The sequence below is a fragment of the Callorhinchus milii genome, unplaced genomic scaffold (assembly GCF_018977255.1).
Source record: "Callorhinchus milii isolate IMCB2004 unplaced genomic scaffold, IMCB_Cmil_1.0 Scaffold9, whole genome shotgun sequence".
In the NCBI taxonomy this organism is placed as follows: domain Eukaryota; kingdom Metazoa; phylum Chordata; class Chondrichthyes; order Chimaeriformes; family Callorhinchidae; genus Callorhinchus; species Callorhinchus milii.
Window position 1 is genome coordinate 9,244,767 of NW_024704750.1, and position 24,056 is coordinate 9,268,822.

At 39.8% G+C, this 24,056-nt stretch overlaps 2 protein-coding genes across 11 annotated transcripts in view; both read left to right on the forward strand.

The window, feature by feature from the left end:
- Window positions 1-15,552, forward strand: part of LOC103175216 (gephyrin) — a 159,715-nt gene extending 144,163 nt beyond the window's left edge. For 5 of the 8 annotated variants that reach the window (XM_042337907.1, XM_042337908.1, XM_042337909.1 and 2 more), the window contains 8 exons: window positions 791-912; window positions 3,428-3,515; window positions 4,143-4,216; window positions 6,442-6,506; window positions 8,037-8,075; window positions 12,714-12,817; window positions 14,140-14,236; window positions 14,595-15,552. In XM_042337907.1, coding sequence (XP_042193841.1) covers window positions 791-912; window positions 3,428-3,515; window positions 4,143-4,216; window positions 6,442-6,506; window positions 8,037-8,075; window positions 12,714-12,817; window positions 14,140-14,236; window positions 14,595-14,728 — 723 coding nt within the window. In that variant the 3' untranslated portion in view covers window positions 14,729-15,552. The remainder of the gene's footprint in view (window positions 1-790; window positions 913-3,427; window positions 3,516-4,142; window positions 4,217-6,441; window positions 6,507-8,036; window positions 8,076-12,713; window positions 12,818-14,139; window positions 14,237-14,594) is intronic. The other 3 variants (XM_042337911.1, XM_042337914.1, XM_042337913.1) reach the window with 1 other exon arrangement.
- A 6,831-nt stretch (window positions 15,553-22,383) lies between these two features.
- The window catches only part of pals1a (protein associated with LIN7 1, MAGUK family member a), a 37,811-nt gene continuing 36,138 nt past the window's right edge, over window positions 22,384-24,056 (forward strand). The window contains exon 1 of one of the 3 annotated variants that reach the window (XM_007888086.2): window positions 22,384-22,590. The gene's annotated coding sequence lies outside the window, so the exon portion shown is untranslated. Of the gene's footprint in view, window positions 22,591-22,638; window positions 22,791-23,623; window positions 23,650-24,056 lie in introns of those variants that run through there. The other 2 variants (XM_007888085.2, XM_007888087.2) reach the window with 2 other exon arrangements.

Genomic DNA, 24,056 nt, shown 5'->3' on the forward strand with positions numbered 1-24,056 from the left:
GAGCTTATCTCAACTGAAGCCTTTTGTATGTCTTCAAGAAGTTGAAGCAAAATGCCTTGACGACACCATTCAACCTGTAATATAAAGCAGTCACCATACTTTGATCAAACAATTACTGGTCAAATCTCTGCTGAAGTTGAATTGCTTCTTCATAGATATTTTTAATGTTCCTGCCCTCCTCTTGAGATTGTTTCTCTGTTAGAATCCTGTTGGTATGCAGGATGAATTAGAAATAAGAAAGGAAATATTTTCTGCATGTCATACACGATCCAACCCACCCCATTCTGTATCACCAAGTTGGATCAAGCATCTTTTTGGGGTCATTGTGTTCTTCTCTGACGATTCACTAAAATATTGTTCATTACATAACCGTTTTCTCCACTGATCAGTAAACAAATGAAAATGTGGTACCTGGTGTTGGACAGAACTGTAGCCTAATTCAGGCCACCATTTTCTCTCATCGTGATGTGCATTTACTTTTGTGATTGGTGGAGAATATCTCCATGTCTCCATAATTTGTGGGATAATGATTCATATTGAGTGTGAACAAAACACTCATACTGCAGATGCTGGAAATCTGAAACAAAACAGAGAGAGCTGATGAATGGTCGTGGACCCAAAACGTTGACTCACTTTCCTTTCTCCCTAGATGCTGCCTGACCTGCTGAGCGTTCCCAGCTCTCTCTGTTTTTATTTCACATTGAGTGCGAGTTGGTCTATCCAGCCAGTACCACAGCAAAGTAAGCCCTGATGTATTAATATTTTAAGAATGCACTATTCACTCTTATAGCTCCTGAATCCTGAGGATGAACTGACACCGGGAAAGATTCGGGATAGCAATCGTTCGACTCTGCTAGCAACAATTCAAGAACATGGATACCCAACCATCAACCTGGGAATTGTGGGAGATAAGTAAGTATAGTCAATCCACTTAAAAGCTGGAATTTTTATTCAAATGCAAAACGCTCCAGTTGATCTGTAAATTCCCGCGTGTGTCAGACACCTTGCTGATCAAAAACAAAACTCTGCAAACAAATTGTATTTTTATATTGATGGTTAACTCCTTGGTGGCACAATCCTAGGCATCCTAATCTACATTAACTTAGCGGGTCAGAAGAAAGATGTATATGGTAACCTTAAATTTTAAACCCAGGTCTCCAGTCAGAGTGAAATGGTGATTTTCACTGTAGTGTGTCATGGAATCATTATCTTTCAGGAAAATCATGTTGTATTCTTTCCCCCTGATGCCTGGCTGAATGCTTCACTTCCAGGGTACTTATTATTACTTGAGTGAAATCCTATCTTGACAATGTCATCGGTTTAAAAAAACAAAAAACATTTAAATGGTTTACAAACCACTTCATTCTATTGAGCAGACTGATCCCTTTGTTATTTTTTTTAGCCATTTCAGATGAACTGCCATATGATATGTTTTTTAAAAAAAAACTGTTGAAATTAAAATGGTATTCATAGTCACGAAAAACACTGAATGTCGTGAGCTGTAGTTTTGCTAACATTCAGTAAACACAACCTGCTGTGTCATGTTCCATTACAGTCTTATGTTGCTATTTCTAAGCAGAATGACTAATTTATGCACTTTTTATATCCCCAAAATCTATCCATTCTTTTTTTCTCTCAGGACTGTGTGGAATAAAATTTCTGCCTCTGAGAGAGAGAGAGAGAATTTATGGAAATCAGGTTTCAAACGATTTTCCAGTGTTGCAAAACATAAATATAAATCACAAAGAGATGCTAGCAACTTCGATTCAACTACAGTACCAGATTTCATGCAAACACACAAAAATTCTCTGTAGCTGATGAGCTCAGAGTATTTGACGGTAGCATTTGAAACAAAAAAAACCTTCCCATGAGTGTTGGGAGTTAGGAGAGGTAAGGAGAACAGGAAGCTAAGTGAGAGTGGAAGGAAGCTGTTTCCCACTTGACAAATTTTCGCCAGTGTGTGAGTGCATCATCATGATTTTTAAATTTTATTTCGCAATCATTCTGTGCAATTAGCTTGGTATGTTTAGTGCTGTGGTGCGCTGCAAATCTTTGGGCACATTATGCACATTTTTTTGTGTAGCATTTGGCAGCAAACCTGTTTGTTTCTTCCTTTGCTGATTTTTTTTAGATCTTTTTTAAAAAAAATTCTGGGCTGATGGGAACAACTTCTTTGATTTTTTTTATTAGTGTGTTTAAATTTGTAGCAAATGCAGATGGTTTCCATCATTTCTACTTCTCATCCTTTCTTCGGTTATTGGAAATATCGGTGATGAACAGTTCAGTTATGTAATGTTGCAGAAACTTATTTGCCCACCACTGACGGTGGGCAAATAACCTCTTGTCGGGCAAGAATAAATGATATTCTTTGCACTTATCCACACATACAAATACTGAAAAGCCTTCTGGAGTCAGCATAGGAAAATACGCACTTAGAATTAAACTGAGACTCAATAGCACCCACTGCTTAATTCATTCACTATAAAACAGTGATAGGAGATTGTAAGAGAAGCCAACAATCGATTAGTGCACCAAATAATCTTGCTTCCACTAGGTCTAGCAGCACACCATCAGCAATTGGCTGCCACGTGTCACCCACAAAATACAAATCATTCCATTTTACAGTATATCCTGTGAAGTGCTTCGAGACTTCTCGACAAAGTGATACAGCGCTATATCAAATGCAAGGATTGTTATTACTATCCTAGCACAAGTCTGGAGGACATTTCAGTGACAGTTTTCAAAAGTATTATTTATTTAACCACTTTTCTTAGCTGTAGAATTCAGTTTAATCCAAAGAGAAATGTTTAATGTAGTACATTTTGTCTTCAGTCACCGTTCTCACACTGATTATATTTTACTTTTCATAAAATGTAAGTTATCAAAAAAATCTGAAATAAGAAACTAACCTGTGCGATTTGTGAACGTAATTGATATTCACTGGAATTTTAAAAGTTTCAAATACAGCAAACGGATAAAGCGTTTAAGCATTTAACATAAAAAGGTGATGTGACATACGACTTACAGCTCAGGATTGAGAGAATAAATCTTGCGTATGCATTTATTTCACGGCTGGTAATAATGAGATCAAGAGTGTGAAATGAAATGCTTGATGTTGATTTATTAATTTATAAATGGATGTGACAGTAAGAAAGGTATGCGAGTTGTAGGCAGACTAGAATTTAAAACTGATTCCTTTATTGTAATTACGTGTCATAGATGTCAGTCCCTTTGAAAACCCTCATTTACAATGAACTGTGTTAATCTTCTCAATGTATAGGTTCGCTTTAAACTTTGACCAGCTCAAAAACATTGTTTCTGAGAATGTCCCACTTCGTAATAAAGTGCAAGTAATTTTTTGACTAATTTACAGAAACAACAAGACTGCATTTGCTGCAATGACTTTCTGATTATTTTCTATTTCCAGCCCCGATGACCTGCTCAATGCTCTCAATGAAGGCATAAGCCGTGCTGATGTCATCATTACTTCAGGGGGTGTATCCATGGGTGAAAAGGTAAAATTTGAAACATGAAACTATACTCTGGTGAATATAAAGTGACAAAACGTTGTCTGAATTGAAATATTCTGTGGATTGAGTGTGCATAGATTGATTGGTGTGTCGCTGTAGTTAGCTTGTACAAAACTCAGCAGAACTGAAGGCACCTACTTTCAGAATGTTTTACTTATGTACAGTGTCTTTCGGTCATCTCTTCCCTCCCAACCCTTATTATTATTATTATTATTATTATTATTATTATTATTATTATTATTATTATTATTATTATTAACCTTCTTCTGCTCCCACCTTCTACCCCACCCCACCAGCTCGGGTGCCCAGCCAGCAGGGCTTTAAGAGCTTTAAGCATCCTCCTGACCTGAATGGCCCGATATAAATGTAAATTATATTGTATTCTTCCAGAGATGACAGATAAGGACTATAATAAGCATTCTTCCAATATATTGCATAGTTACATTATAAAAGTATTCGAAGCAGAAGAGCCCTAGTAAGCAATTATTTATTTTTAGAACTGCTGAATTGTTCAGAAATCGTTAAATATTGGAAAATCATAATGGCAATTTCCAAGAAATGATCTTGATCAGCAATGTGCAAGCTTTTTGCTCTTTCTGTTCTGTCTTTTAGGATTACCTGAAGCAGGTGCTGGACATTGACCTACACGCCCAGATTCACTTTGGTAGAGTTTTTATGAAACCAGGGTAAGTAGTAACAACGTTAAATCCAATTAACAATTGCTTGGTTTGTAGCAGAAGATGACATTCAGGCTAAAGGGAAGCTTTAATAATAATAATAATACTTGCATATGACATAGCGCTTTTCACGTCTTTTAGGTGTCTCAAAGTGCTTCACAGAATATACTGTAAAGTGAATTGACTGTATATTTGTGGGCGAAATGCAGCAGCCAATTGCGCACAACAGTGTCCCACAAACAGTCGTGGATTGAAGTGACCAATTTATTATTTTTTTTTTGAGGGATTATTATCAGGCGTGTGGAGTAAGGAAACTTGCCCAAGGTTTCACCTTGCCAGGAATCGAACCCAGGTCTCTCGCTTGAGAGTTAATTGTTCTAACCACTGAGCTACAGGACTCCATTTTTGTAATTTTAATCAAAACAGTTTTGTTTATTTGATTTTCATTCAAACCAGGATTACACCTGGTGTGGCATTGGCCCTCTGAAAATCAAGAAACAGTAGCGTGGACTTTATTTGAGTCTTCTGCAATGAATACCACCTTCCATAGCAAACAAGCAGATTGACTTGCCACTTCCACCGTAAGAAACAGCTCACCTAGGATCAAGATTTCTCTTCTCCCACCAGGGATACACCCTGCATCTTTGTTGTTACTACCCTCTTTCTTGTTGTGTTGGTCAGAATGTGCTGCTATTATTACAATCCATCTAAAGGGCTTCCACAACCGTAAATGAGAAGTTAGAAGGGAGGATTAGCTCCCTAATACAGTTCCTCTTCAGTGAAGATATTGGTTCCTTGTCTCTATCAGACCATGTGATAACATGAAGGTAGATGAAAGGAAGCTGAAAGAGCAGCTAATCTCGATTGCAGCAAGGACAGCCTTAAGAAGATCTTCTTGATCGGTATTCTCAGTATTTTGTCTTTGAGCATGAAAAGCTCAAATGGAAGATATTCTTGACAAACTAACCCTACCTGTGTAAAGGCACTGTAATTTCCAGATCTAAGAAGCTGATTCATTCAACAAGTTAAAACATAAAATTGTCAAAAGCCTTGCCATAGGAACAAATCTGGGCAGTTCACATGCTTTTTGCCAAGTTCTTCAGAACACCATTTTGACTGTGAAAGTCACTGCCCAGAAAGCAAGCTCTACTTTATGCCACTTGAGAAAAAGTCAGTTCATCAATACTTCTGTTGCAGAGAAGGCTCGAGATGGAAAATTGGTTATTGATGTTTTAATTGTAACATAGGACCACCTGTGACATCTTGATTTGCTAAGCATCACACACAAACGTCACAGTGATTAGAGCACAATTCATGCCTTTCATCCCCCATATGATCAGTTCCCAGTATAAGCGGTTACACTCAGGGCAGGCACTTATCAAAGGCCAGGCATTCCCCATGGGAAGGTCAGGAAAATTAGAGGGAAAGTTACTCCAGACAGCACTCGCACCACCAGTAAACAGCTGATTTGATAGTACAGTATAGTATAGATGGCCAAGGTTAGCAAACGGTACATCGTGTAGAAACACTAAAAAAGTGACAAGCATAAAATGTTCTTAAAAATGCTTTGCGAAAGAAGATGTATTTTCTTACACCACAGTTGAATAATATACACAATCAAATCGATTTATTGTCAAAATGGTCTGTTTCACCCAAAGCTCCCAGTGTGTCTTTCTTTCTCAGCCGTTGTATCTGAGCTGTTGCTGTGTTCCTGTTCACAGTTCCACTTCCAGCATCTGAATTTTACATCTGTTCTTGTCAGAAACATAACGAATAAGTCTCGTTAGCACTGACTCCACCTAGCACAGAAGAAGAATATGTTTGTGTATTGCCAAGGATGGTTTATTATAATTAGTTGTTACTTCCCTGTTTATGCAGAGATTTGCACATTGGCTTTCAGTAAAATTTGTACGAATTTGAAAATAATAGAAATATTGCAAAAAAAGGACAATTTCGAAATTTATCCTTGTCCACATTATTATACGAAGGCTACCAAGTTTTATCAAACAAAACATGCCAGTCCATTTCCCAGCAACCCCTTCCCCCCCAAAGAAACAAGATTATTACTATGAAATTGCAACAGAAATAAAGTATTAAACGTTCAAACGATTTAAAATGTGATGCTTACAAAAGCATAATTTTGTATTGCCATCAAAGTTCCTGAGAGAGAATCCCATCATTTCCTTTCTTAAAGCACTGGACAGGATTTTAAATGCACATCCTTCCCTCCACAGCCTCCCAACAACTTTTGCAACTTTGGACATCGATGGCATCAGAAAAATCATCTTTGCACTGCCAGGTAACCAGAACTGTCACTCTCTTCACAGAGCACCATATAACTGTTAGAACTGTGACAAGCTTAACATCAACACTTACTGTCTGCTGTTAGTTGTGATGGCTTAAGGTAAGAGATGAGCTGAACTCTGTCTTTGGAGGTTTAGTAATATCTGCACTTACTTATAGGAGTGCAAATGTTTCTATGCACGGGTCAGTGTTGGGTTTTAGTTTGTTTTATGTGCGACATGTGCTTTATAATATAGAGTTACTATTATAGTTATCAGACCAATTTGTAGTATTTGAATTGCAAGCATGACTTTCCAGTTGAAATATGGATCCTTCCATCGTTGTATCTGACCAGGAATGGCTGAAGTTAATTGTTGGCCTATTATTACAGACCCTGTTTAAAGGGTGTGTTGAAGGATCTGGTTTCATTTCTATTTGCATGGGATTATATGATTCTGTTGCAAGATATGATCGTTTTGTCACTGAATGTTTGTAAAAAAATTAATTAATGGTCATGTTTTATCTTTAATATCTGTTTTGGGGAAAAAAGCACAAGACAGTGTAGAACGTCACTTGTGATCTTTTCCGGGTTTTCTTAAGGAACATCACCATGTTTCCACTCACCCACTCCTCCCTCCTTCTCTACCCAAGTCTTTTTCTGTTAAAAAATAAATCTGGTGCATGAGAGACTACGCCATAATCTACTGAAGGTCTGCTACCCAAGAACAAGTCTACACAGGTCTTCTTACCCCCATCAAAGTTACACAGAAAGCAGATTTGCACCACTTAATCAATTCACAACGCAATGACTTGCATTCATAACGCATGTACTCAAGTGCACTCTCAGAATTGTATTGCTTTGTAATGTGCATCACGTCATCACGATGACCTGCCTCACTTTACAGTTGCATCATTTTGCTTCATGTGTTTTTGTCTCATCTAATTTTAACCCCGGCGGCACCTGAAGAGTAACTTGTTCTTCACACATGCGCTCAGTTGCCGGTCTGGCGGTCCCCACTTGGAAATGAAACCAATCTATTTTATTCAAAAATAACCGCTGAAACTGCTGCATCCCACAAACATTGACGTGTGTATCGGAACTGCGGCCTGGTGTAGTTTGCATAGATTGAGGAGTCATTTTTGAAAACTGCCACATAAATTGCAAAGAGCGGTGAACCTGGACAGCTTGCTTTGAATTTTAATGTAAAGATCTCGTTGCTATGAAATAGTAAAATTGTTTTGGGGCTAGAATGAATGAAGGGAAATCATGATTTTTTTTTAACATGCTTGCTTTGTGTACAGGATAATATATAGCTAGCAATGAATCGCGAGGTTGTAATTCAGTTGACCGCTGCTGATGGCGTGATAAACCACATAAGGTAACTTGTGGTTTAGGAGCATCCGCAGGACCCCTTCACCCCCTCCCTCCCGGGCTCTGAATTAAAACCTTCAACTTGTTGCTAGCTATTAGTTGATTTATGTAATATATATTGAATAGTTTATTTGAAAATAACATTCGTTTCCAACTTTTTTTACCGTTATGCAGCGGGCGCGGTAGAGGCTGATGGTGACATAGGATCTGAAGGTATATGGCATCACATGATGGGTATTATAGTATTTGGAGGGATTTTTTCCATCAGGGGATTACCACTAAATAAACTATTCAGTATATATTATAAGCCAGTTCTTGCTGCAATTAAACAAATAAGCAGTTAAAATGATTGCGTTTTTGTTCTAATATTTAATACTTTTGTTCTTCCCCCATCCTAATTTTTTTTCAGTTTTTCCACTTGGTCCCTTACCTCTTTTGTCGGGACACCTTTATGCCACACAACTTGATTCCAGGCTCTTGGCTATTGCACCTTAAACCAGATTGTAGCAGGGTTGTACTAATTGGTTTACCCTCCAAATTCCTAAATCTTCCTTGGAGAGTTTGCCTCAGTTTCCCCAGGTGGCCACAGCTGATGCTGGGAATTCAACACATGCAGAGAATCTCAGCTGCATACTTCTATCCAGCATAGCCTGTACAAGTACATTGTACCACTGGGGCTACCAGCAGATATAATGTTAAAAGGGAAAGCAGTGCCTGCCAGTCTTCTGCCAAAATTGCTATCTTCTTAGGAAGTGCTGAGCTGTTGCATTACAAGCCTCACATAATTGTTTCTCAGAATAATCCTGTTACATAATTAATACATTATGAAAACAATGAAGCCGATATTGTTTTGACATGATATCCCTTCAGGAGTTTAATTTATATGCCTACAATTATTTGAAAGCCTGCTAAAGGCTATTGTAAAGTGAGTCTCTGGCTGATGAGAAAACCCCAGCACAATTTAAAAAGAAACAAAGAAAGGATGATATTGGTATTTGTTTTTTCTCCTACTTGTTCTCGGATATTGAGCTACTGATCTCAGCCAGGTCCTTAGCTGGAAGGCGCAAAGTGGAGGTGATCACTTCCCCCAAAAGGAAAATAATTTGGTCCAGTTTGTGGTGGACAGTTACTGAAAGTAAATACAAAGGCCTAAGAACAGTTTGCTTGCTTTCTAAGTTTGTCTCTCACTAAGGGGGAAATAAATACATGAGTTTTGCCAGCTTTAGGTTTTATTAAACAGGATATAACAGAGCAAACTTTTAATACCTAGAGATTGTCATTTGCTATGACAATAGCTGTGTACACATGGTGAAAATTAGTAGCTAAGTTGAAATTCAATTGTTCAACTAATACTTTGGTGAACTGGAGATTGAGGAACACCCTATTGTGATACAACTGCTGAACCCATTAGCAGAGCGCAACTGGACAATCCAGTAATGTAGTTTCTTCCATCTGTTTTAATATTATCATCATAAAGTCAGAATATCAAGAAACTAACCACCGCTTTAACGAAGCGAAGGCCATCATTGAGTTTCTGCCTTGTTGCTCAGGGGATGTCAATTGAAACTCAGCTTTCGCAAGAAATATACATGAAAATAATTGTGCTTTGGTTTTCACTATTCCCAATAAAGATTTGGGTATTAAAATCTCGATAGAGATTTTAGACAATTGTCACAATAAATTATTTTGGTTTTGGCAGAAGTACATAATTATGGACATCTGAGAATTGCCATGTCAATTAATTCATGTTTTGCAGTATTTTTGAACAAGATGTTCAGCACAGACTAGATTGTATAGCTTCCATCACACAGCAATTGTTTCTCCAGCATACAAATGGCAATATTCACTCAAAAGCTCAGTATTTAATTGTAATATCTCAGTAAAGTCATACGTAAAAGGATTTGATATCAGTATCAGTGTTACACAAAAACATGCATCCGACTAGCATAGACTATTGGGAGCTTTGCTGGACAGGCTACAGGGAAAGAGCCCATCTGTTGCTTCTGAACTCAGTGAAGTACAGAGCCATATAGACCAGTGGACTGAATGAAGATGGGCTACTCAATGCAACAGTCCATTCTCTACATCACAGATGTATGATCGAGTTACCTCCACGTCACAAGATCATAACTGGAACAGTACCAAGGAATTGTCAAGTGTTTATATCTCAGTGGTTAAACTAGGAAAACAACCCAATTCAGCTGTAATTTTTTTAAAAAAGACTGCAAAGAATACAATTCTAAAACTCCCAACACTTTTTCTGCTATTGGAGAACTTTCTGATGCAACAGCAACAAATTATATTTGTATAGTGCCTTTCTCGTCAGGAGGACATCCCAAGGCACTGGATAATCAGCGATTTGGACCCAAGCTGTGGGTTGGGATCAGCAGGGGTAGAGAGTAGGGAGGGTATGAGTAGGAGGGTGAGCGAAGGCATGGTCGAATAGGAGGGTCTTGAGACTGGCCTTGAAGGAGGTGAAGGGACTGTGGGATGGAGTTCCAAAGGGTGCAGTGTCAATGATGCAGTATCATTGTCAGGAAATCTGCCCTTGGTGTAGGTGTTCATGTGCACAGATACCCTTCACTTACTGAACTAGAGTTATTAGAGGCTGCATTCAGCCAAGTGAATGCTCTGTCTTGCCTCCAGCCATGACCAGGACAAATTCTCCACACCTTTGTCGCTTTAAGAAGCCACTAATATCAACAAGGGATGTGGAGATTTGCCAAATACTTGGGATCACAAAGATCCAAGACATGGTTATTGAAAAGAAATGAGTGGCCTGAATGCAAAGGAGGGACACAAAAAATATGAACAAGGATGTAATCTTTTACATCCTTTGATCACATTTTTGATCCACAGGAAAAAAAATGTTGTGTTTTGAGCATCACTCTGTTGAAGTAATATAAACAGTCGTATTTGATATTCCAAAGCATGTTTCTATGGAGCAAATACATTTTGATCTGACACCCTCAGTGATAGATAGGCACTGCCAATGGAAGTGGTGTTTTACTTGTGGATGTCTTGACCAAATTGTTCCAGATTGTAATCATATGCCACCTACTGGCTGGTTACAGAACATCATTGACTCAGACCGGAAAGCAGGCCACTCATACAAGCCACAAAAGGGGGTAAAAGAGGAAAACTAGAATAAATAAAATGATCAATACCATATTTTTGAAATGCAATCCTTTTCAAAAGCATTGCCAATATGAATTCCAAGCGTCACAGTATTTATCAAGTACAGGACAACTGTGCACTTTACTCCCTCACTGCACCGACAATGGATGAATATTTTTATTGCAATAAAGCAATTGTTGTGTGAGCAGGGCTTTCCGTGTGAATAGTCTGTGTTGATGCTTTTTGAAATATTCCAAAGATAAACCAAAGAGGGCAGCAGAATGCACCTTTTTACTGATCCAAGTTTGCTGGTATGGATTGAATAAAGTCGGAATGCCATTGAAATTGTCAAGTATTGTAATTGTTTAGGAAGCAGAATATTTAGATAGAATACTGTAAATGTTCCCTTTGGTCCAAACTAAGTTAATTAAGCCAAATTGTCATTTTGTTTCTAAATCTGTGTATTCAATCCGACAGTTGTCTGTAGCAGATTGTCTATAACAAATTATTTTCCTAACAGTTATGTTGCACCCAAGAGCTTTGTCTCCAGTTCCTGTTCCATATTGTACTTTGCCAAAGTATTAAATGCATAACGAAACATTCTTTTGTTCTGTAATTTTCGAGCAGCACTTCCAAGTTACATTTTTCATTTTGAATCATTGGATTACTGAAATTTAATCAACAATCTCTTTAGTAGCTTGGAAATGCATATACTCCAAAATTTAAACCTCCACCCTGTCTGTTTTTCTTCATCATCATCAAATCACCAGCCTCCGAGCCAGAATATGTTGATTTGATTTCCAACAACCTTTGTTGTGCAGTGAATGTAACATCAGTCTTTGTTGTTTTTTTGATCATGTGAACCACAGTATGGGTAGTGCTGCAGCTTGGGTAAGCATTAAAGAACAACAAAAAGTAAATTATCTGAATGCATCCAATTTTGTTTCCAAGAACAGCCTTTGCTCACCACTTATGACAATTTCATGGCAATGGATTTTTCACATTTATAAAAGGAAAACAGTGGCATCCTGTCATCAGTGTGTTAGCCAAGGATTTGTTTGTGTGGTTAATTATATCTAGTTCATACAGGCAATTATATAACAAACAGCATCTGCAATGCAGTGTGACTTGCAAATGCCTTGCATTTGCCAGGTATGATGAACTCGTGCATTCTTTTGTTTTTAATGTTTCCTTCCACATCAATAAGGAGGGGAATCCGAAGCTGTGAAGACACTTTTAGGCTCAGATGAAGTTTAATTTGGATCTCAAAGAGCGGGTTCTTGAATGCACTCCAGATCCATCCATGCTCTTAATTTCAATTGGTGCCAGTTCAGTAGATCAGCAGGTCTGACTGAAATTTTTAAGCAAGGGCAAATAATTTCTTTGGAGCCATGTTCTGCAGTCAAGAGTGGAAATTAGGCTGCTTCTCACCCTTTCCTTATACGGTACAGATAGAAAGGGGATTTCTACGATAGGTAACCAATCATGTGCAGCACTGAGTCTGCAGCAAGAGTTTCAGCTCCAACCAGTGCAACAAAAGGGCAGCTACCCATAAGAAAATACTTGAAACCAAATGGAAGAAACGCTTGCTCCCACAAATTGGCTGTGATCACCTTTTTTTGGAGTCATAGCTGTTGGCTGCTTGGTTCCAAGCATGATTCTCGTTGCATGCCACACTAATTGTATGTCGTTTGGTAATGTTACATAAGTAATCGGAATGTGGTTTCACTGTAGGAAATCCAGTGTCAGCAGTTGTTACCTGCAATCTCTTTGTCATTCCTGCACTGAGGAAAATGCAAGGAATCCTCGATCCTCGGCCCACCATCATCAAAGCCAGGGTATGTGACTTTCGTTTCCAGCAAGTGAGCATTCATTACAACTTAGCAAAACTTTGTTTGTTGCTCATCACCTCTCCTAAAGGCAGTCACTGATGCAAGCATACAGTGTCCTCGGTCCTGACAACCTTCTGGTACTGATTAATTAGAAGCTGACTGTGACACAAAGGTGTGTGAGTCAAATGTTTTTGTTTGCAGTTCATAGACAACGTGATACCAGCTTAAATAAAGACGCCTTATAGATAGTTAGTCATCTTTTAGGATCCAATCAATCAAATCAATATGGTTCTCAAATTTGCAATCCTACTACTGAGTTAAGTTTACTTTTGTGTTCCTCTGATACCTGGTGGGGTGCAGCATTAATAACCCTCCACTGTAACACACAAGTGGCCAAACTCAATCCAGCTGGCATCAACTAACTCAGTACAAACCACGACCTATCTAATCTGCGTTTACTCAGTATTGGACCATATATTCCATTTATCCCTGAACCGTGGGGAGAGGAGATACTTTTATTTTACATAGCAGAGAAACAGGCTATTTGGCCCAACCTGTCCATGCCGGTGTTTTTAATCCACATCAGTCTATTAATTAAATTGTGTATTGATTTAAAGGAGTTGTCCTACCTGAGAAAGCTTTTTTGACAAAAAAAATCACTTTGTTTAGGCATAAATGTTATGTTATTTAGTCTTTTTGCTTAGAGATCATTTTTAACTTTAACTGTGATTGTTTTACAATAGAATTGATAAAGTTTTAGCACTGTCAACCTCAAATGGCTTATAAACCCCATCAGCTTCTCAAGGTCAATTACAGGACCAGAATAGAATCAGTCTATCCTGTCTACTCCTCCACAATAGGATTCTAAGGAAAAAAAGTCTGCCTCTAGGCAAGCACAGTTGCAGTTCCCCCGTGTTGGCTTTGCTCCAAGACTGTGAGCCACACAACGACTGTGTTACTGTTGTAAATTAAAAGTAGGAGGAAGGAGATTTTTTTCCCCAAAGAAACTTTTAAAGTTCAAATGCTTATTAAAAATGTATTATTTTTACACAAAGTTTGCAACATACAGTGTCACAAACAATGCTACCCTGGCAGGATATCTGTTTTAACAGTGTTACGCAAGGGAAATAGAATAATGAACCAGCGCACTGTAGTAGAACAATATAAAAGACCTTTATAGCTATGTTGTACGATTGCAAAGAATCTAGATTCTATTTGTCATTTTAAAAGAGAATCACCGATTTAGAACGCGCATTTCCACAAGATGGGAATGAGCTGTTGGTGGTGGTTAGGTTATTGCTAATTCAAACTCTATGTTCTTTTCGTAGTTATCCTGTGATGTGAAGCTGGATCCTCGCCCTGAATACCATCGCTGCATCCTGACTTGGCACCACCAGGAGCCATTGCCTTGGGCACAAAGCACAGGTGAGCAGCAGTTTCAGAGCAGTGATCCAGATTATAACCAAGTGAATCCACAACCTGGTACAGAATGACTCTGTTCATTCATTGAATCTTCAACTTGTTTTATATATGGTCACATGTTTCTTCAATGTCACTGCATCTTGCTTTTTTTTCGCAAACATTTGTGAGTGCTATATATAAAGCAGGAGGTAGTCCCAACATTATTAATTCAAAATAGGTTTGAGGCTATAGTTGGATTGGACAAAAAAACAAAACATCTCTATCTGTCCTCAGTCCCAGCTTGACAACCTCAAATAAACTGCGCTTCAAGACTTTCTCCATTGCTGGGAATTTTGCACAAATGATTGTTTGTGTTCTGCAGGGAACCAGATGAGCAGTCGTCTGATGAGCATGCGTAGTGCCAATGGACTGTTGATGCTACCTCCAAAGACAGAGCAGTATGTGGAGCTCCACAAGGGAGAAGTGGTGGACGTAATGGTAATTGGGAGACTATGATGTCACCACAGAAGCAGCGTCGGTGCATGTCTACATATCATTGACTGTATCCTGTAATATGCAACGGCACAGCTAGTTTTTAATGATTTGGATAAAACTGATTGGTGTTGTTGACATCTTGAAGTAATTTCAAAAGAAATTAGATAAAATAAAATAATTGAAATGGGAAGGGGGGGAAGAAATGCTATGAATCCATTCTGTATCATATGCAGAGCAAAGTTTCTCTTTCATTACAGTTGCTTTGTGTGTTTATTGCTAGGTCTGATAGCGGTAGCTTTTGATAGACAGCGGTAGGTGCCTGCTAAACTTGTGTTTTATCATCTTCAGATACAGATACTTATGCTACTAGCAAGGCTGTCTGCTTTCTTTATACCAGCTTAGATAAACACAGCTATTATCCTTATTAGTACGCAACATAATTGCTTCACAAAGAGCTTTGCTTGTTCTTTATCTTGTATCTCGTGTTCATGTGCTCAGTGCCAAAAGCAGAGTGGCTGGAGTGGACTGGGTTGGTACATCACCCTTACAGTGCCGTTGGCTGGGAAGTATCCCAACAGCCACCTGTCTCAGCAACTCAACTGGCCTTCTGGTTGGAACAGGAACTGGAAATCTTTCATTTGAACAAAGAAATTGCTTCCTTAAGTGCTGACAGCCTTTTTACCAATTTAAAAAAAGTGTACAGTAAAACAAAGATTGATATTGTACAGATAATAGTGTACCAGCATTCATGTGGTAATTCCTAGCAATGAAAGACATTTAACACTGTACCATAACATTTTCTGTAATGATATTAAATATTAATAAAAATCCTTGATCATTATTAACATTTATCTGGAACGATGTCCTATGTGAGAAAAACGATTCTGTTGTCACTACTAGAATATGATTACATCTTCATTATGCCAAAGTGTGGAAAATAACTTCAATACAGTAAAACTCATGCATATTGGAGAAGTCAGGACCATAATATTTAATATAAGTTACGCAAAGACCAAGTTGCAAGCAAACTGTAGAAAACATATAAAATCTGATTTAATCAATCTAACCTGCACACTGCAGCTGGTAAACGTGCATGTGATGGCGAGTCAGACTACATAAATAATAATAATCTGTTCACTCAATCTTCGACTGTTTGTGGGCACTGCTGTGCGCAATTGGCTGCCACGTTTCACCGACAAGATATGCAGTCAATTCACTTTACAGTATATTCTGTGAAGCGCTTTGAGACATCTCGAAGACGTGATGAGGCGTTATATCAAATGCAAGGATTATTATTATTTTTACATTTCCCACGATTCAATGCACCTTGACCCGTCACCACATGCACACTTACCAGGCAGCATTGGAAACACATTGAATCGCGTGGAATTAAGTTCTTCTGCATATTCGTCGACTGCTCAAGACTATATTTCCTGGATTCAGTGCAGCCAGGCAGTAAGTCCACATGTACCAATGGGTCAGGACATAATTTCTGGCAATTCAATGCAGCCGGTAATTGCAACGACTAAAGGAAGTATTTTCAATCTTAATAATAAGCTTGCATTTGATATAGCGCTTTTCACATCTTCTAGATGGCTCAAAGCGCTTCACAGAATATACTGTAAAGTGAATTGACTGTATATTTGTGAGCGAAACGCGGCAGCCAATTGTGCACAACAGTGTCCCACAAACAGTTGGGGATTGAAAATGACCAATGTATTATTGTTTTGTTTTGGAGCGATTATTATTAGGCGTGTGGAGTAAGGAAACTTGTCCAAGGTTTCGCCCTGCTTAGGAATAAAAGAAACTATTTCACATTACAAATATTGTGCAAATGTCATTAGTGTAATGACCATTTATTTGTGGATGAATATAGTTCAGGAAGTGATAAATCAAAATTTCTTACATGGAAATTTCACATCATTTTTCCACAAATATAGAGATCCAATTTCAAATGCATTTGTTTTGCCTCCATAATCTTTAAAGTGAGTAGGTTTTGATGTCAAATGTGTTAACACTGCTCTGTACGTACTCTGGGAATGGGAACTTCAACCTGTCAGATTGTGTCTGAAAAGAATGAAATTACTGAAAATCAACTGTTTCAGTGCTTACGATGAGATATAGCATTCTGTTTCAAAGCATGCACTTTTCTGCTTAGCAACAAATTCAGACTGCGTCAGCAACAAACTCATCCACAATTGCAATCCTTTCCACAGTATGTGGCAAAACTGTGGGGTGGAACATTTCCTTTAGTACGCTGTAAATCCAGTTCTTATCACTTAGAAGTGTTGCATCTTAGAAATGATTTGTTCAGAATAAAAGTGCGAATGTTCCAGCAAATAAGCAGTGGGTACACCAAGATCTTTCAACTACTTTTTTTAAGAAAAGAAACCTGTTTCAGGTTTTTAAGTGTATCCGATGAGAATTATTGGAAGGTCTCCATGTTCTGTATAAATTGAAAGTCCCTGCAACTTGTATCATTTTGCTGAAATGTCTTACACAATACATTTTACTTTATAGTGAATCTGTTACGGAGTTTTCTCATCTAGGGCCACACATCAGCATTCCTGAGAAACAAAAGCATTATTTTTATCTCTGGCTTTCATATCAGTTTGACTGCAGGGTCATAATAATCTAAAATCTAAAATTCCCCTTTTATTCTACCCTGTTATCAAGACAGAAGTCCATTTCATTTTCCAGACTACAATCCAGCATTTCTCATTGTCATAAATGAAGAACGTCTTAAAGTGCTACACAGGACACACAGTCAAGTGTAGTGACTGTGTGTTTTGTGGCCATTTTGTGTGTGTGTCTCTCTCTTTTTATTGCGCATCCTTTTTTTTAAAGAGTATCATTTGGTATAAATGTAATGTGGCCTAATCCTGTCTAGTTCATTTTTAAACAATGCAAAGTGTTTGGTTTCATCGTGATATGTTTAACTGACCACTCTTGTAATTAGTAAAGAAGAATGCATCTAAATATCTCCAATCTTGTTTGCGCTCTTATGAATTTTAAAAGGAGAACTGAACTAAACTGTGGCTGGAAAGAACTTTATTTTTCAATTGAATTGTATCGAGCAATTTACCTAATGAATTCATCGTCTGTGGTGGACATTCAGAAAGCTACCCAGTTTAACCTGTCCTTTTTTTAAAAAACATTGACGTGTTTGTCACGACGCATTGTGTGGCATGGTCCCAGTGTTCAATGATTTGAATTCTATTGCATGGAGGTTTTTTTTTGTTCATTCATAAAACGCTCTCCTGATGCTTTCACAAAGATTACTTTCCAGCGCATCGCCTTTAGGGGGCACTGTTACCAGTTTAATTGTTGAAAAGAGAATTCATCTGCAAATATCATTAGTCTGTGCCAGTGTCAGAGTAAACTGTTGTGTAAAGCCAAATGTGTTCAGCTTCCCAAACAGGACTGGCAATTGGCCTGTCTTCTGATTGCTAATGACTTTAGCAGCAATGCTTTTCCATTCCCAACTCTTCCTTCCTCCAAAATCAGCAGCCGCAAGAGCATTTCTGCACAGAGTGGATTCCCCAAACTGCCTTTGGAGCATTTAATATTCCTTTCGACTAACAATCCTTGAAGAATCCCCAAGATAAATATATGCAATATAAGTATACTATTAATTAAGTCATGGTCTATTGATTACTAAATCATTTCCACTATGATGGGGTTCTCCACTGATTAAAAACTGTGCCACAGTAAACTATCTAATGTAAACTGCTAGATCCTAAAGCAGGTTGTACTATGGCAATCAGGAAAAGCAACAGACGTATAGAAAAAAACTGTATTAACACATTATTTGTTTGCCATTTGCACCATCTTTTCATTTTTGAACTTCTATGTTTACACAAAACTTTCTAATGTGAAACAAAAAGAATGGTTCAGTAGTTACCACTACTTGAATATTTGAATTGTATTACTTCCAAATTATATGTTACATGAGGATTTTTTTAATACAATGATAGGACATGTTTTACTTTTCACTCCCCATCTATTTCCTGGCCCATGTATCACAAGTCCAGTAGTTGTAAGCCAAGAAAGTGACTGCTGATCCAACATTAAACATGTCACTACAGTATTAGGTGTTTCCATGGGCCTATGTCCAGTTATGGCAGTTTTCAGGTGACGCACTGTGTTGCTGTATAAAAAAAACTTATTTTACAATAATAATAAATATTTATTAAAAATAATAAAATATCAAAGTGCTTCTGCTGTCTGGGACCTCTGCACTGAGTTCTTGTAGCCGCTTCTGACAACTTTAGTCAGGGGTTGGCTTTGCCTGAACCCATCATAAACCGAAAGGTTAAACCATTCGCTTCGCTGCAGTTACACCCAAACAGAAGTGGTATGAGATCATCATTCTTAGCATCATTCAATCCGAATCGCATTCCTTACACTTCGTGGAAGCTAATTCGATGTAAAACAGAAAATTGCAGAACTGCGTACAAACCGTTCAACACAAATTGACATAGGAATAAAATAATTGCGGACAGTGCGCCTACAGTTAGTACTGTATTACATGCAAACTATGCTCTACAACAATCACTGCAGCTTTTTGATACACAGTTTGGGAGTAATGAAGTGGTTTCAGAACCTTCAGTCAAAATAGAAAGCTGAAAGGTAAGCCCTTTCATTCATTTTCAGGAATAAGCACACTTGTGTTTTAAAACATGCCCAAGGAAAACCATTCTGTACACAGCAATATGTATTCTTAAACGTTTATTAGACTTCAAGAATAGTAAACTCAATCGAGTAGAATTAATACACCACAATTACTTCCTTCTGGGCACTAAAGTAAACCTCCAACTTCAACCACTTGAAGACACGCTGCTGAGCCACAAGTACAGAGTTTGCAATCTCCTGCCCAGGAGAGAGAAAACCCAGACTTTCCCACATCTGCCGCAAAAACTGCGAAAGACGCGAACATTAATAGACTCTTGTCCGTCTTTACATAAAATAAGGATTAAATACATCACCATCGTAAAAGGGAACGAGAGCAGTAACGTACATGAACCTCAATACCCTAAGTGTAACCTGTTACTGAGATACTTCACACAGGAGCAACGCATCCATATCCGCGCACAAGTGCTATAGGATGATATTTGCCCACAGTATGGTTTTGCAATGGTTCAAGAAAGGGAGGCTTTAGCATATTTTATTTATTAACCTTCTACCATGTATTCCGTGAGCAATAGGTTAAAGCTGGGACGTGGTGACTGTAAAAAGCTCACAATGAAACCATTGCATTTTGCCCTTGAAATCTCCAGTACAAGTACTTCGCTCTTTAACGTGGGATACTGGACATTTTAAGCTCAGTGTTTTTAAGCCCTTCAAAATATAAATGACACCGTATTTGGAGTTCAGATAAAAATCAGTTCAATTTACAACACCACGCTGGCATCAGAGTTATTAAAATGTGCTCAGCGAAAAAGGACAGCAACTCTTGTTTTATTCAAAACGGTGTCGATTCAGGCACACACACTTTTGAGAAAACAAGAGCAAATGTCTACCTTTTTGTAATAGTCTCAGACAAGGCGTAAAATTCGCTCTCCCGGAGGCGACGTTGGGTAATCCTGATATAGGGATTAAGCATTAAGCAAAAAAAAATTAAATGCAGAATTGGCTTTGTGAAAAAGGGCACCTAATTGGAATATTGGAAGCTTTGTAATGCGCCTTATTCTTGTATTAAGTCTTGAATTACTGCTCAGAAAGGATATGGTGATGGCGTGGGTGGAGAAGAGGGAGCTCCAACCTGTCACTCTGAATTTGGGGTAAAATGTGCAAAAATTCTGCGATGTGATGTTGTTATTATTGTTTCAAAGATCTCTCCAAGACTTGTGGCTGAAGGGATAGCAGACGGTTCTGTCGGTTCGAATATCCATACGAGAAATTAGAAGAAAATATGGAGACAAATCAGGTTCCTTTCAATCTTTATTTCAATGACATCCCAGCACTTGTTTTTTCGGTGCGTCAAACCTTTTGAGTGTCACACGCGGCAAGACCAGCTGCAGACATGCAATTTAAAACCATAAATGAAGTCAAAGACGGTATTTAGATGAGGTCCCACCAGAGAGGAATGTGGTCCAATTTGATCAACAACAAACTGACTTGCACTGAAGTCATCGTAACTACTTTTCAAGCTTTGTAGTAGCCAACTCATGGCCTCGCAACAGCCACCAGGCGCACATTCAGGCAATTGTTTCATTTTTATCAGTGGAACAAACAGCAATAATTAAACCAGATTGCTGGAAGCCCTCGTTGGAGATTGTGTTTATATATATATATATATAACACACATGAAGCTGATGAACCAAAAGGGACTGATGGATAGCCTGCGCCTACAAAAGATGAACAGGTGCCTCTTATCTGTATGTAGCAGGAATACACCTTCATAAGTGGCAAACAAATAAAACACAAGATGTCAAAATAAGGGGGAATCGTCCAACAAGTCATTCTTACCTTTTGGGGTCCCCACCGCCCCCAACCCCTTGTAAGTCAGCAAAAAAAAAAGCTCTCCAACATGGAAATCCAGAATCACGACTAAGTAAGATGGTTGGGTGATGGAAGTTAACCAGATGGAATCAGTGAGTGTTTTGTAACGTTGCACTGGAGGCTCCGAATAGGGATTAGGAGCGAGTTTCTGGCACTTCAGATCACCACAAGAGCATTCCACAATCCTGACATGAAGACTGAAGGTGTGAGGTTGAAGTTTGGAAAAGGGGTGGGGGGGGTTTTAAAAAAAAACTGCAAACGTGTGTATTATTAGTTCCCTTTAACCTTTGAGCGGTGTGGGCTGTTGCAGAAACGCTGGGAAAAAGTTACCTGGAAAAGTCGAAGTCGGTTTTGGAAACTGATATTTTGACTTAGACATTCACTTGTTAATCCTCCACACTCCCCCCCCACCCAAAAAAAAACAATCCAAATCATTGGCTTCTGCACTTCCAGACTTAATTTACAGAAAGACGGGTGTAAAACGCACTGCAAATAATCGTCCAAAGACAGGGTGAAAACAAAGCTTTTTTTTAAAAAAAAGGTCAAATAACCAGGAATCTCAAGTCAGCATAATTGTGTGCAGCTTTTCTGCAAACGTATGCGAAATCCAACTGCTGAGGAGCGTCCAAAACATTGTTGTGGAGACATTTTCTCATGGACAGTTTGTCAAACATGATTTTTTTTTATATAGAAATGGGGGTGGCGGGGGGGGGGGGGTTGTTTTTTTTAAAAAAAGAGAGAGAACTGAACTCAATTGCGACTGGTCAGAACTTTATCTTCCAATCGAATGTCCCCCTGGGGTGTTGCACAAAATTTATTATGTATTTTTTGCAAAAAAAATGAAAGGGAGAGTGGAATAAGTTCCCCCCCCCCCAAAAAAAAAAGGGGGGGCTGTTGTCTCTGTGACAGTTTGCTTCGAGAGTCCTTTTTTTTTGGGGGTGGGGGGGTGATAAACATTGGGAGTGGAAGTCACCCTGTGATTTCTCTCTCTCTCCTCTTCAACCGCCTCCCTTTTTTTTTCCTTTTCTTCTTTCTTTCTGTCCTCTCTGTTCGTATCCGCAGCATAAACATTCCTAACGTGGCTACTGCTTCACCTTTGTCCCCAGACGAGGGAGGGAGAGGGAGGGAGAGGCTGGGCTGGGAGCCGAGCAGTCCTGGGACATTCAGGGGGAGGGAGGGAGGGAGGAGAGGGGAGGGAGGAGGAGGCTCCTCCAATGAGGGATTGGTGAGAGTCTGGGAGCGGCGGCTGGTGGTGGTGTTGGGGAAAGAACACACGTCGCTCCGGGGGGGAAGCAGTGAGAGCGTAAAGGCGCAAACCCAACGCCGGAGCTTTTGGGGGAGACTGAGGCACAGCATCAGCGGTGGCACCGAGTGAGCGAGTGAGGCTCAGGGAGCGAGTGAGGAGTGAGTGAGGCTCAGGGAGGGGGTGAGGCTCACAGGGAGGGGGTGAGGCTCACAGGGAGCGGTGTCCTGGAGACGCTCACGGTGTCAGAGAGGCCGAACTTCCTCTGTGTGTGACTCTCTCTGTCCACCTCCCACTCCCTTTCCTCCCTCTCTCCAAAACCCGCCCTCTGGGAAGGTAAGAGTCCGGCGTTTCGTCTTTTAGTTCTTTTGTTGCTGAAGCTTTATTGTCAACAGGTTATAGCAGCGAGAGGGGGGGAGAGGGAGGGGAGAGGGAGAGGGGGGAGAGGGGGGGGGGGAGAGGGAGAGGGAGGGAGAGTGGGGGGAGAGGGAGGGGAGAGAGGGGAGAGGGAGAGAGAGAGGAGGGGGAGAGAGGGAGAGGGAGGGAGGCGATTCGTTTGAAGTTTTGTGCTGAATAGAGGACTCTGGGCTCAGGCCTAGTGCGGGAGAGGGAGGAGGAAAGGAGGGAGAGGGAGGAGGAGGGAGAGGAAGGAGAAGTGGGAGAAGGAGGAAAGGAGGGAGGAAGAGAGGAGGGAGGAGGAGGAGGGAGAGGGAGGAGGAGAAGAGGGAAGAGGAGGAGGGAGAGGGAGGAGGAGAAGTGGGAGAAGAAGGAGAGGAGGGAGAAGAGGGAGGAGGAGAAGAGGGAAGAGGAGGAGGGAGAGGGAGGAGAAGAAGTGGGAGAAGAAGGAGAGGAGGGAGAAGGGAGGAGGAGAGGAGGAGGAGGGAGAGGGAGGAGGAGAAGTGGGAGAAGAAGGAGAGGAGGGAGGAGGAGAGGAGGGAGGAGGAGGAGGGAGGAGGAGAGGAGGAGGGAGGAGAGGAGGAGGAAGAGGAGTGAGGGAGAGGAGAGGAGGGAGGAGGAGAGGAGGAGGGGAGGAGGAAGGAGGAGAAGAGAGAAGAGGAGGAGGGAGAGGGAGGAGAAGTGGGAGAAGAAGGAGAGGAGGGAGAGAAGGGAGGAGGAGAGGAGGGAGGAGGAGGAGGAGAAGTGGGAGAAGAAGGAGAAGGAGAGGAGGGAGAGGGAGGAGGAGAGAGTTGTTGGGGTGAGTGTGGAGGGAGGGGGGAGGGAGGGAAAGGTTATAATCCATTCTCGGGGACCTTTGGACGCACTCACATTCCTCTGCAGAATACTAAAAAAAAAGAGCTCTCTCTCTCGCCACAGCTCGAGCGCCGTTGAGTTTTTTTTAAAGTTTTTTTAAATTATTATTCCATTAAAAAAAGAATATTATTTTTTTAAATTTTTTTTAAAAAAAAGGAGGCGAAAAGGACTGTGTGGGGACCGCTGTGCCTGACGCGAGGGTTGGGGGGAAGTGCTGGGTTTATCCCTTGGATTTGTCACGGTCTCTGACTAACCTTTTTATGCTACTTTTTTGATCTCAACCCCCGGATAAGACGCGGGGTTGTTGTATTTTTTCCTCTGGAGCCCCAACCGGACTGTGTGCTGTGTGTT